A 15,327-nucleotide genomic window follows, 5' to 3' on the forward strand; every position below is an offset into this window, starting at 1 on the left:
TGCTAGACTTCCTTAACAGCTGTATTCTTTACCATTAATACCACGTCCTCCAGGAAGGATTATAGAAGTGATACGACTGCACAATTAAATATTAGAAATGACCACTGAGTATATCCTGTTTATTGTTTATGATTTACATGGAAAATGATGGACTAGGGTTGTGGAACAATAAACCAGTCATTACATTTAGACCTGGGCTTTTGAAAAACTTGCATTCCATTTTAACAGTTCATATATATTTAACAGCTTATATATAAATCCAGATCACAAATAATCTAAAGAGTTAGTAAGCTGAGAGATAAACAATTAAGAAACATAAAATAAAACCACATGAAACTATCTTTAAATACCAGCATTCATATTACACGAAAGAAAATGTATAAAAAAAATACAATTACTAGGCCAAGTCACTTAACATATAATAGAGAAATAAGGGAAACATTTTTATTAATATTTATACGTATTTCTAATTTATCCTCATATATTCTTAACTTTTTCAAAAGGATCCAAGATCTGATCAATACTTTGGTGTCTGAACTTGTTAACCTCAGCTTTCATCAGCTCATTACAATGAAAATCCTAGAACCTTAATTTTCTTTTTAAAAAATTGTATAAGCCAACTCTTATTCAACTTTTCTCCTTCATAGCAGCTGTTTATAGATAGTAGGGAGCCAAGAATGAAGGACAGAAACAGATGGAAAGCAAAAAGTACAACAGCTATCTTAAGTTCAGCTCTCTACACTGCTGGTTGAGTTTGGAACCAAAACCTCTTAACAACTGGCAGATAAGAGCTAAATCATAACAGGCAAAAAAGAAATATTTTCTTTGGGACAGCTGCTATCTAGGAGGAAAAAAAAAACACCAAGGTCCCTTAATACTGACTAAATATAATGTGTGGCTTATTACAGAGAAATCTGTAGCAATGTCAGTTTAACCAGGAAGTGTCACAACTGATCAATATTACTTAAAGGAAACAACAACAAAAAACACACTAGCCACAAATTTCTGGAAAACAAAAACAAAAACAAAAATCACACTAGCCACACATTTTCACAATATACACATGAGAATTAATTTTAATCTGATTTGACCTCTTGACACTAACTGATCATCAATGAAATATAGTATGGAAAGATCACAAAGTAGAAAACAAGCAAAGATTAGTTTATACAACCAAGACTATATACATCAGAAGGAAAACATGCTAGCTAATGCAACATTAAGGCCTGAATGTAAGCATTTCCAAAGTCACAGAAGCCCCAAAGAACCCCTAAGTTACAAATTCACCACATTACATGCATGCAATGTTCAGGTTGTTTTTTTTTTTTTTTTTTTTGCTTTTTTTTAACCCATAAAATGATACACAGTATTTTGCTGTAAATACCAGACACATTTACAATATATGCAAAAATCAGAATGCAAGTGTTATGTTCCTTATATTTAAGCCTCAAATGTGCCAACAGTGAAAATTCATTTAAGAATGAAGAAAGGAGATGGAATATAAATATTCAGAGAAATTACACAAATATAATGTAATTTTGCATTTGGGATGCCATATAAATATTCCTTTTACATGGCCAAATATTAAATTATCAATGTACTACTTGAATGGATGTACACTCACTATGTGCTTTACTATTTTACTTGCTCAAATGGGGTATTCTAACTTCATTCCCTGGTGTTGCTACCAAATCACATCCATAAGTTAAGTATTACCTCAATATCTGTACATAATTGCCAGCTGGGTGTGATCACATAAACAGAAAGCTGTGCAATCTTAACCTAGAGTGACATTATTACAAAGACGACCTTGAGGGTCAAATTTCCCATGAAATAGAATAAGGGAAGCTAATTTGCTCACTTTTGTAGGAGCTTTGGAATAGAACTCTTTTAGAGGGTAAATCTCAGGACAGGATCTTCTTTTCTCTTTTAAACAAAGGAAAATAAGAAAGAAACTGTGTACATATTTAGTTCTGTTCACACAGTCACTGAGCAATCATATAACCTACTTCCTTTTCACCCATGGCTTTGAAACTACCTATTTTCAGTTCCAGGTGAATAATTTTACCAAAATTAGTGCAAAGAAACAAATACTGATAACGTAATATGGATAATCATTGTTCAAGAATACTTTAAATAAATAAATTATAACACAGTAAGGTTTAGATATGTTATAAAAAGGTTATGGCCAAATCTGTCCTATGCCCCATCAATTTTATGCTTTATACAAGTTACACATTTAACCTTTTAGTTTTTTAAGGATTCAGATTTTCCTTTAGGATACAAAAGAATAAGTGTTAAAAACACTGTATGCATGTTTTCCGATTTTCCAAAATATTTCAGAACCAAAATTACCTTAAACTAACTACACCCAATATTTATTAAACAAATGTGCCATGAGTGTTCTGGACCTTCAAGTATAACTTTATCCAAGTAGAAAGGATTTCTGTAAGGCCTTCTAATTCATTTCATTGAACCAAGCACTGAGCACACTAGATTGTTCATATGCTTTACTAACCTTACTTTAAACACATCCAATATAAAATAATAATAATTTATTTTACTACCTTTCCAGGGGATTACATTTATGATTTAAAAATTGTGTGATGCCATAGCCAGAATTATATCCTTTGTTTGACATTCTAAAGAGTCCTAATTTTAAACAAAGATGGAAGAATAGACACCTTCCTAAAAAAAAAACCACTCAGTATCATGAACCAAGAGGTTCTGATGTAGCAAAAGCAAAGGGACCAATGAAAAAGCATGCTTTCGAATTCTTTTTATTTCCAATGAAACCAATTTTTACTACTGTTGTGATCACAGCCTTCACATCTGATGCAAATGGGAGATCTTACTCATAATCACTTAGTGGCAGTACTTCTGAGAAAACCAATAACGTATGCCACATAGATGATTATTTTTTCTGGAGAGAGTTAATTGATAAGCTTGACTTTACAATATCAACATATTCAACTAAAAAAAAAAAAATGGATGTACTGCGTCAACATTCAGCTTGAAAATGTTTAGTACTTCCAGCAAACCTAAATTTAGTTTAGAAAGGTTAATATTCTCTTTCTAAACTATGACATAGACTATATATAGTATTTTAATATATTTATATATAATTATTTGCACATCAGATTTAGAAGGAATTTGCAGATTTACTTTGATAGACTGATCTCATTCAAGTGTTAAGGTTTAGGGGGCTTCTGCAGTGCTGTCACTTGAAGGTGGGGCCTCGTGCTCAGGCTCAGAGGAAGCAGCTGCAGAGGCTTCAATAATTGCAGGTGGGAAATGACGGCGGCACACAGGGCATGTTCCCGACTAGAAGGAGAAAAACACAAGTTCATAGTCAATGGAAAGGTCTTAACTGTCACACAAGTATCTTAATAAAGAAAGAAACAGTATCTTTATCCTAAAAACAAAACAACTTAAAAACAAAAACCAAATGAATTTCAAACACATACAATATAGAGAGGCAAAATTTTGATACTATTAATATTTCCTCTTCATCCCAATCAGACACTAATTTATTTGAGGGTAAACAGTATCTCTTAATCATGTTTACATCTGTGAGATCACTCATCTTTCATTTAGTGAGTATTAATTGAGACTCTACTACACTCCCTGCTCATCATGGCTGCTGAGGGACAGAGTGAGCAAGGAGTCAGGCCATGTCCTCACCTGAACTGATTATTATATTTAATCTACGATGCATATATTAGAGAAACCAGACCTAATTCACTCACACATGTATTACACCAAATCACCCTCCTTAGGGACCTTCTATGTCTATATATTTAAACACACACACACTCACTCATGCATATACACTGAAGCCTGACTTTAGTGTACAGATGGACCACACAGACCTTCTTTATAGGCCATATAATTCCTTTTAAAAAAAGATATGGAGAGTTAGGTATTTTCTAAGTGATAAAATAAATCAACCATACACCTGGGAGGGCAGGTGGGATAGGGAAATAGTTATATTGGTAGTACAACATTTTATGAATGGCAGATTATAGAGATATGTCATCTAGTGACTTTGCAAATCCGGTCTTTTTTCCAAGGAGATCGCCCTGATAGAAAGCAGGATGCAGAAATTACACTGTTAAAGGTGACAAAGATTTGTATCTTGGGAACCTTCTCCTCAGAGGAAAGGCTTCACACTAAGCTGTTTCCTGACTGGAAAGAGACTACAGAGATTGCTACCTTGGGTTATAGCAAAGTCAATGACAATTCATGGTTGTACAACATATATCATGTTCACAATTCAAGACTTTAATTCTATAAACACTTATTGAGCACTTGCCATACAAACTGGGCCTAACAGCAACATTTTACCATCGGATAGATGCGTTCTCCATCAACCACATACTATCTGTGTAACCTTGTATGAGTATCAATTACTGGAAAATGAGAATAAGGATACCAATATGTCCCAGGGTTACTGTGGGGAATAAATGGGAAATTATACAGCAATCATCTAGTGGTGTCTGCAACACTGCAGGAACACAAAACATTAATACTGCTTAAAGATTTGATACTATTGTAGAAGTTTAGAAAAGGTGGAACTGAAGTTGGACGTACCTAGACCATCTAATCTTACAGGTACCGGGGGAGACCATAGCAGGCTAAGCAAACATAGCTATACAGGAGTAAATCTGAAGAGACAGTTTGGGAGCTCGCTCACAGAAGGCCTTAAAAGCCAAGACAGAAACTTTAGATTTTATAAAGGAATAGTGAACATTTCTGCATAGGATTTTAGAAATTTTAAGTAGAGTTTTGACAAAGATGAAGTGGAAAGAAGAGAGGAAGGAGGGAAGAAGGAAGAGGAAAAAACGAAGGGAGTAGTTATAGAGAAGAGAGGCACTATATTCATAAGTAAATAAGCTGGGAAGGTAATTTGGGGATTTATACTGAACTGCATGTAAATATCCTTTACACTAAAATAGAGTTCACAGAGATTCAAGTAAAACTCTTTTTTCTTAAGTAATGCAAATATACTTAAAATTTGGGGGTAAATATTTAAGGACAACATATAAAAATTTGAATAGGAGATACTTGTTAGATTATTAAACATTTCTCATACATTTGCAGAGATATTGATACAGATTAATAGAATATCTGTATATTTTTACAGTATTCTGAGTAGTATCAAAGACTTCTTTGCTTGAGCTATTTTTGAAAACGTCCAATTTCAGGGATGTGATTAAAGATGTTAAGTAGTTTGTGTTATCTATATTATTTTATAGACAATATTAGTAAAGTAAAATAGTCTGACACTATCATTAATCTGTAGTCATTAAAAGGTAACCAATTTTTAAATTAAACTGAATTAAAAAGTACTCCAACTATATAAATAAAATAGGCTTAAAAGACACCACTATCATCATTGACTTGTAGGAAGAACTATTAAAATATTAACTTAAAAAAAGTAATATAAAACTCACCTTCTGTAGCCAAATTGAGACACAAGGTTTGTGAAAGAAATGGTGACAGGGTAACTCTGTTGCTATATCATCCTTAATATACTCACTGCAACAGATTGGACAGCATAGCTCCTGACCAATAGCTGAAAACAACAAATAATTTGATATTTTAATCCCATAAAGTTCAATTTTAATAAAACTGAACACCAACATACAAACTCATAGATGATACCTCTGAAAGATAAAACAGAATTTGAGCAATAAATTGGCAAACATGTTTCTAATACGTGACAATTTGAAATTTAATAAACATTGCTTTTGTAGAAAAGTTGACTAGGAAACATTTGTCCCAGCCTATCACTTGATAAATTAAAAATATTCTTGTACTAGGTGAAAGTTTGTCAGAATCTTGTTTCATAGAAAATATAATGACAGTTAGTATTTTATATTTTCAGTTCATTGATTATATACTTAAACATGCAATGTGTCATTCAATGTTAGAGATCAGCTTTGCCCTTACCAGTGTGATCTTCAAGAACAAGGGTCTCTGGAAGACCATCAATGCTCTCCTTACTAGCTGGTGGATTGGCCACCTCAACATCTACTGCAAGAGACTCTAGATGTGCCAGGGCAGTCTGAAAAAAAAAAAAAAAGGTCATAGTTCTTTGTTAGAAAACATTTTAAGAGAGTAATGCTATCTTCAAAATTATATCCACTATTATTTCCTTCTTGCTAGTTTCTTTTGCTTCAGTCCACTGCCCTGTTTATCTTCCTCCAAAAGAAACCATCATCATTACCATCAAACTAAAACATCAAAAACACATCAAAAAAGCCTACTTTTCACAAGTATAACAAAAATCTATTTGTCTCAATAACCATCTACTTGCCCATTATTTAATATTTTCAGAAGAGTGGTTATCTCTTCCAACTTAAGAGTTCCTGTACGGGATCAATAATATGTGGTGTGTTAATCACTTTATTCAAGTATAAAGGTTAAAAAACAAGAGTATTAAAAATAACTGTAGCTATAATATTTGATAAAGAATATACAGTATAAAAATAGGTAATTTTTCACATCAAAAACATAAAAGAGGAAATAAAATGGTAGAGCTTTTGTATGCAATAGAAGTTAGGTTGTTATCATCGTAACATAGACTGTTAAGATGTTTGATGTACGGCCTACAAGAGAATCACATCAGCTTTAAGGACAGGCTCAAAGTGAAGGGATGGAAAAAGATATCCCAGGCAAGTGGAAACCAAAGGGAGCAGGAATAACTACACTAACATCAGACAAAACAAATTTTAAGCAAAAACAGTAACAAGAGCCAAAAAGGTTATTATATAATTACAAAGGGTGAACTTATCAAGAGGATATAACAATCATAAATAAACATGCACCCAACATCAGAGCACCTAAATATATTAAGCAAATAAAAACAGATCTGAAGTGAGATTAGACAATAATACAATAATACTAGCATAGTTTAATTCCTCACTTTCAACAATGAATAGATCATCCAGATAGAAAATCAAAAAGGAAACATTGGACTTAAACTATACTTTAGAAATAAATCTAACAGACATATAAGAACTTTCCATACAATGGCAGCAGAATACACGTTCTTCTCAAGTACATATGGAATATTCTCCAGGATAGATTATATAATAGGTCACAAAACAAGTCTTAGCAAATTTTGAAAGACTAAAATCTTATCAACACTCTTTTCTGGCCAAAATAGCAAGAAATGAAAAATCAGTAACAGGAAGAAAACTGGACAACTCCCAAATATGTGGAAATTAACCAACACACTCTTGAAAAACCAATGTGTCAAAGAAGAAATCAAAAGATATCTTGAAACAAACAAAAATGGAAACACAACATGCCAAAACTTATATGAGATATAAAGCAGTTCTGAGGAGAAGTTTATAGCAATAAATGCCTACATTAAGAAAAAAGATCTCAGATAAACAACTTAATGTTATATCTCAAGGACTGAAAAAAGGACAACCTAAGCCAAAAGTAAAAGAAAAAAGGAAATAACAAAGATCAGAGCAGAAATAAATGCAGTAGAAACCAGAAAAATAGAAAATATCAACAAAATTAAGAGCTGGGTTTTTTTGTTTTGTTTGTTTTTTTAAGAAAAAGATAAACAAAAATGACAACCTGTAGCTGGACTAAGAAAAAAAAGAGAGACGATTCAAATAAAGTAAAAAAAGAAAGAGGAAACATTACAACTGATACCACAGAAATACAAAGGATCTTAGGGGAGTTAGCATGAGTTATACACCAACAAATTGGACAACCTGAAAGAAATGGGTAAATTCCTAGAAATATACAACTTACCAAGAATGAAGAAATAAAAAATTTGAATGAGTCAGAAAATTGAACCTTAATAAATAAAAATTCTACCAACAAAGAAAAGCCCAGGATCTGAGGGTTTCCCTGGGAAATTCTACAAAACATTGAAAAATTAATGTCAATCCTTCCCAAACTCTTTCAAAAAAGTGAAGAGGAGGAAGATTCCCAAACACATTTTATGATGCTAGCATTACCCCGATACCCAAGGTCAGATTAGTACACTACAAGAAAATCATAGCCCAATAACCCTGACAAACATAAATGCAAAAATCTTAATATACTAGCAAACTGAATTCAACAGCACATTTAAAGTATCATACATTAAGATCAAGTGGGATTTATCCCTGGGATTCAAGGACAGTATAACACATGCGATTCAACATGTAATATACCATATTTACAGAATATTAAGCTAAAAATATTATGATCATCTCAATACTTGCAGAAAAAACATTTGACAAAATACAGCATTCTTTCATAATAAAAACTCCCAACAAATTGGGTATAAAAGGAACATACCTCAACATGATAAAGGCATACATACAAGTATATGACAAACCCACAGCTAACATCACAATCAAGAGTGAAAGGTTGAAAGCTTTCCCTCTAAGATAAAGAACACAAGGGTGCCTATTCTCATCACTCATATTCAACATAGCACTGGATGTCCGAGCCAAAGCAATCAGGCAAGCAAAAGAAAAAAAAGCATCTAAATAGGAATGGAAGAAATAAAATTGTTTTTGTTTGCAGATACCATCTTATATATAGAAAATATTAAACACTCCACCAAAAAACACACAAATAAGCAAACTACATTAGAACTAATCAGTAAATTCAGTAAAGTTACAGTATACAAAATCAACATATGGACATCAAATGTGTTTCTATACATTAACAATAAAATAGTTGAAAAAGAAATAAAGGAAATAATCCCATTCATAATAGTGTCAAAAACAATAAAGTACTAAATAAATACTAATAGAATTATAGTAATCAAAACAGTATGGTACTGGCATAAAAATAGACATATGGATCAATGGAACAGAATCAAGAGCCCAGAAATAAACCCTGGCATATACAGACAACTAATATTTGATAAAGGAGCCAGAAATACTCCATGGGGAAAAGATAATCTTTTCAATAAATGGTGCTGGGAAAAGTGGATAATCACATGAATTAAACTGAACCCCTACCTTATATCACTCACAAAGATTAGCTCAAAATGGATTAAAAACTAAGACCTGAAACAGTGAAACTCCTAGAAGAAAACACTGGAGAAAAGTTCCTTGACGTTGGTCTTGGTGATGATTTTTTGGCTACGACAACAGAAGCACAAGCAACAAAAGCAAAAATAAATGAGACTACATCAAACTAAAAAGCTTATGCATAGTAAAGGAAACAATCAACAAAATGAAAAACGAAATTATAGAAAATATTTGCAAATCATATATCTGATAAACGGTTAATATCCGAAATATATAAGGAACTGATATTACACAATAATAAAAACAAACAACCTAATTAAAAAACTGAGCGGAGGAAATGAATAGACATTTTGCTAAAGAAAAAAAACTGACAGGTACATGAAAAGATGCTGAACATCAGTAATCATCAGGAAAATGCAAATCAAAACCACAAATTGATATCACCTGAAACCTGCTATAATGCTATCACCTAAAAGACAATAACCTGAAACTTAAAAAAAAAAAAAAAAAAAAAAAAAAAAACAAGTAATAAACTTAAAAAAAAAAAAAAAAAAAAAAAGACAAGTAATAACAAGTGTTGGCAAAGCTGTGGGGATAAGGAGACCCTTATGCACTGCTGGTGGGAACGTAAATTGGTATAGCCACTTTGGAAAACAATAGGAAGTTCCTCAAAAAAAAAGAAGAAAAAAAAAGAATTACCATATGATCCAACAATTCCACTTCTGGGAATCTTATTTAAAGGAAATAAAATCAGGATCCTGAAGAGATAGCTGCACCCCTATGTTCACTGCAGCACTATTCACAATAGCGAACATACGGAAGCAACCTAAGTGTTCACCAATGGATGAACGGCTAAAGAGATGTATATATATATACACAATGAAACCTCATTCAACCATGAGAAAGAAGAAAATCCTGCCATTTGTGGCAACATGGATGGATCCTGAGGGCATTATGCCAAATGAAATCAGTTAGACAGAGAAACACAAATAATGTATAACTTATATGTGGAATCTAAAAGAGCTGAACTCATAAAAACAGAGAGTAGACTGGTTGTTACGGGATGAGGAGATGTTGATCAAAGGGTACAAACTTCCAGTTATAAGATGGTCAAGTTAAGAGGATCTATTGTACAGCATAGTGATTATACTTAACAATATTGTATTATATACTTGAAAGTTGCAAAGAGTCTTTGTTATTACCACAAGAAAGAAATGGTAATTACATGAGGTGATGGAGATATTAAGTAACTCTATTATGATAATGACTTCACAATATATAAGTTCATCAAATCAACACATTGCACACCTTAAACTTACACATTATATGAGGTCGGACAATTAAGTTCGCGAACTCATCCTAGAAAAAGTGCTACGTACCTCACTGCTGAATATCACTATGGTCACCTTCAAAGTCCTCCCCTTGGGAAGCTATGCACCGACTCCAGGGCCTACTTCACCTTTCAAAGCAATTCTGGAACTCTTTTTCTCGAATGGCCATCAAAGCTGTCATCGTATTACCCTTGATGTCCTGAATGTCATCAAAATGTCTTCCTTTCAATATTTCCTTTATTTTTGGGTAAAGAAAGAAGTCACTGGGGGCCAGATCAGGTGAGTAGAGAGGGTGTTCCAATACATTTGTTTGTTTACTGGCTAAAAACTCCCTCACAGACAGTGCCGTGTGAGCTGGTGCATTGTTGTGATACAAGAGTCACGAATTGTTGGTGGAAAGTTCAGGTCTAACTTTTTTCTTTTAATTGAAGTTTATTGGGGTGACAATTGTTAGTAAAGTTACATAGATTTCAGGTGTACAATTCTGTGATACATCATCTATATCTCACTTTATGTGTTCACCACCCAGAGTCAGTTCTCCTTCTGTTACCATGACCCCGTTTACCCTCTTCTAGAAAACCCTCCCTCCTTACTCTCGGTAACCACTAAACTATTGTTTATGTCTATGAGTTTTTGTTTCTTCATTTGTTTGTCTTGTTGTCTGTTTCCTGTAGCCTTTTCAGCACTTCCAAATAGTAAACTTGGTTAACTGTTTGTCCAGCTGGTACAAATTCATAATGAATAATCCCTCTGATATCAAAAAAGGTTAGCAACATCATTGTAACAAGTTCGCAAACTTAATTGTCACACCTCGTATGTAAACTGTATCTCAATAAAGCTGGAAAAAATGTGGTATATATTATACATAAAATGAAATATTATTCAGCCTTGAAAAAGAAGGAAATTCTGACATATGCTATAACATGAATGATCCTTACAGGCATTATACTAAGGGAAATAAGTCAGTCACAGAAAGATAAACGTCATATGATTCCACATCATTGAGGCACCTAAGGTAGCAAAAATCAGAGACAGAATGGTAGTTGCCATGGGTTGGGGAGAAAGGGAAGTGGGGAGTTATTGTTTACAATGTATTTAATTCCACTTAGCTATATACTTAAAAATGGGTAGAATGGTAAATTTTATGTGTACGTTACCACAATAAAAACTAAATAAACAAATTGGGCCTCCCAGGTAGGAGGAAGACTCTGCCTAATAGTTATTGTGTTCTCATGGATGGCAAACACAATCTTCTGTATACTTAGGATCTAACCTAGATACTTTATCAACAAATTATGTCTTTCCAAAAAGGATTTGAGATGGCTAACAATAGAGGATAGGGCCAAGGTCAAAGCAAAGTCAGGACTGAAAAATGAGAAAGCAAAAAATGGTTCATCAATGAGAGTTAATATAATTAAAAAAAACTGAACACCAAATTTGACTCTGAATTTGCAGAGATACTGCAATAAGAAAGACAGTGTACCAGTAATTGAATTATTGCCTCTCAGTTCCAAGTTCACCTTTCACTTCTGCTCTGTGAAAACAGATCTGGGACTTTTAAATAGTTTTTCTTTGCTGGTTTACGTGATCTTAGGCTTGAGAGACACATCACAGAAGGAAAAGGGCTCTGCTGCTTGGTTCCAGTGGACTTGCTGGACAGGCCCTTGCAGTGTGTGGCTTCCCTACTGCAGGCTTCTGCAGCACAGATGGCTTTTCCAGCACCAGGCTCCTCTAGTGAGAGCGGCTTCTCCAGCACCTGACAGCTGGAGTATAAGCTGGCCAGCAGCTTCCCCTGCCACCCATCTTGGGTGGTTGTGGTGCACAGTGCTTCTAAGTTAGTCACCTCCCTGTAAGCAGTTTTTCAGCACTCCAGAAGGCAGACTTTTGCCAAGTTCCAGAGGGCAGATTTCCTGGAAGGTGTGCCAGCTCAGCAGCACAAACACTTCTCTAAGAGCCATGGCTGTGTCCTCAGCAACACAGTCTGGATCTCAGTCCCAGAGGGTGGGGGGGTGGAATGTTCCATCTCAGTCTGGAGGTGACCGATTCCTTAAATCTGCTATTCCTGTATTCTTTAGTTCACTTTACTTCCTAGTAGCCAATTCCTCATAACTCTAGTGTCCTGCTATAGTTGATTTTTTATATTAAGCTTACCCTGTTCAAATTACTGTTTTCTCTCTTGAGACTGAGCCCAGACTGACACAGAATTGGTATCAGGCATTAGGCCTTTGGGCTTAAGCTCAGTGCCGAGCTCCTTGCCAACAGGAAAGGGATGCTATTAATCCATGGCCTATAGTGGCCTCACAATTAATCAAACTATCACTGTGGTTGACTGCAATGAAGCGCCAACTAAAGCACGTGTCTTGGGAGCCTAGGCGGCTTCTGCACTTGACCTTATGGCAGTAATGACGACTAGAAAAACTGTGATGTGAGATGGATCCTTTAAGTGCTCTTACACACTTACAAACAGAAAATGACAAATTCAGGCTCATTAATTCTAAGAATGAACCCACAGTAAAATAAACAGTGTTTGTGAAGACCTAAGAAAACCCTCTTATTTCTAAAAATCATATATAAAATTTAGTTGGCAAATTGCTGAATTAAAATGAGAATTTAATTTTCAGTCTTGTTAAGTTTTTCAAAGGTTTTATCATTGATTGGTTAAAACATTCTGAAACTTAGAATGGGGACATCTGGTTGTAGTAAGATGAAACTGATTACAGCTGACCCTTGAAGAACGCAGGGGCTGACCCCTGTGCAATTGAAAATCCATGTATAACTTTTGTCTCTTCCAAAAGTACACTACTGTTAGTCTACTGTTAACAGGAACCTTACCGGTAACATAAATAGTCGATTAACACATATTTTGTATGTTATATGAATTATATACTGTATTCTTTCAATAAACCTAAAGAAAATGTTAATATCATAAGGAAAATACTGTATTGTATTTATCAATACATAAGTTTATGCCATCTGTTTACAAGATGAAAAATTTGTGCACATAGGTGGACATACAGTTCAAACCCGTGTTGTTTAAGGGTCAACCGTATTTTGAATCCCCAAGTCATTGAGCATCCTTTTACAAGTAGAAGTAGCTTAACCTCCAAAGACCAGCCTTCCTCTATTTGCAAATTCTATGATAATCTCAACTTATAATGTATACCTCAGTACTTCTGTGCCCCCCAGTAAAATTACCAGAAAACTACAGCAGCCAAAAAAGACTAGACAATTGAGGACACACACTCTTCAGGAATGTAGGTTTGGCTCACTCCACCAAGTAAAGAATCCTAACCAGCTAAGATTTTCGCTGAAGGCAGGAAAAATGTAGAATGGATTATGAAAGAAGGAAACCATAGCTATCAGTTACAGCCCGTGACCAAATACAGAAACAAGGCCAGGTAGCTTTGCATACTTTCTATTTGCTTGTTACATATATTTGCACGTGCTATTTTCTTTTTTCTCTCCTTCCCATTTTTATTTCACATAGAAATTTTATAATTTAATCTTTATATAAAAGAATATTTAGTGTGACTGACTGAATTTGTGGAGTAATTAATATAGCCAGCGATGGATACAACGACTCTTGGGACTATTCATTCTGGGGAAAGGCTGAAAACTTCATTTGTAAAAATAGCTATATCTTGTATTGTAGCAATATAATTGTACTGTTGTTGGACGGGAGTCGAAATGTACATAGAAAGGTGTATATGGTATCCAAGTAGTCAAAGGGATGACTGTTTCAGTTATCCATTATTGCTTCTCAGGTCCAAATTCACCATTTTTGTCAGCTCTGTGAAAAATGGATTTGGGTCATTTAAATATTTTCCCTTCTGACTTGTCATGTTATTTAGGTTTTGTTCATAGAGGATACTAAAGAGGCACTGCAGGAGGAAAAGGGCTTTGCTTCTGATCCCTGTGTGACTACTAGACAGGCTTGTGTGGTACACATGGCTTTCACCAGTACCAAATTCCTGCAATGTGCACGGCTTCCCCAGCACAGAGCTCTTGTAATGAACGCAGCCACAAGCACCTAGTGCCAGGAGCTTCCCCAGAAGCCCCTTGGACAGCTCTGTGGAGAGTGCTTCCAGTTCGACGTCTCCCTAGGAACCATTCGCCCTAGCACCCATCAGGGCTCCTGTCCACCAAGTTCTGCCAAGGCAGCACCACAGTGACTTCTCTGCCATATTATGCCATGACTGTGTCATCTCCATCAAGGTGAGGACACCAGCCCTGGAGGGGAACGGTGACTTCCTTAGGTGATCTTAGCCCTACAGGTGGTGGTTGTTCCCTTCATGTACTTTTTCTATATTCTTTAGAATTATCTTTATTCCTTCCTAAGCAAGACCCCCTTACCCTAATCCCGTTATAGTTAATAATTCTTTATATTAAACATTCCTATCAAGAGAGAAAATGGAAAGTAAGAGCCTGGTATGTGTCCCTTCTTTCTCACGTAACTATAAACATGAATAAACATGAATCTCCTCCAATTCCTTATATACTTCTCAAGACAGACAGACTCTGCAAGAACTCATCTGTGTTACACATAAAACGAAGGGATGCTATTTATAGTAAGTTCCATTTGGGCGGTTATTCCAGGCTAACTATACTTTGATACATGTTTGTCTCAGTGGGCTTACTATTCCTTTCTGATGATTATCTGCACATTTGCAGGGCTAATAAATACCTGGAATTTCATACATGTAAAGTAAAAATAATTTCTTGCCTTGGTACTGACATATACTTAAGGTGACTTGGGATCACTTATAAGCAACAAGAGCAAGAGAGACTATTTTATAGCCATTGCTATGAAAATCTATAAAGATGTAATAATCCATCCATACCTTAGGAAGGACAAAAGATTTTCAAAAGTTAGTCCAAGTGTTAGAAAGAAAACTAAATAGCCTAAATAGCCTAATTGGAAGATATCTAGGTTTAAAGTAACATAATCCTTTGTCAGAACAAAATTTAGCTTCTAAAGAATAAAGAATTGCATTTTT

At 34.6% G+C, this 15,327-nt stretch overlaps 1 protein-coding gene across 2 annotated transcripts in view; it reads right to left on the reverse strand.

The window, feature by feature from the left end:
* Positions 1-1,313: 1,313 nt before the first annotated feature.
* The window catches only part of PJA2 (praja ring finger ubiquitin ligase 2), a 64,267-nt gene continuing 50,253 nt past the window's right edge, over positions 1,314-15,327 (reverse strand). For both annotated transcript variants that reach the window (XM_019727988.3, XM_019727989.3), the window contains exons 8-10: positions 5,956-6,070; positions 5,457-5,578; positions 1,314-3,324 (exon numbers count right to left, since the gene is read on the reverse strand). In XM_019727988.3, the coding sequence (XP_019583547.3) occupies positions 3,199-3,324; positions 5,457-5,578; positions 5,956-6,070 (363 nt within the window). In that variant the 3' untranslated portion in view covers positions 1,314-3,198. The remainder of the gene's footprint in view (positions 3,325-5,456; positions 5,579-5,955; positions 6,071-15,327) is intronic.

The sequence above is a fragment of the Rhinolophus sinicus genome, chromosome 3 (genome assembly GCF_057876585.1).
Source record: "Rhinolophus sinicus isolate RSI-liver-muscle chromosome 3, RSI-T2T, whole genome shotgun sequence".
NCBI lineage: Eukaryota > Metazoa > Chordata > Mammalia > Chiroptera > Rhinolophidae > Rhinolophus > Rhinolophus sinicus.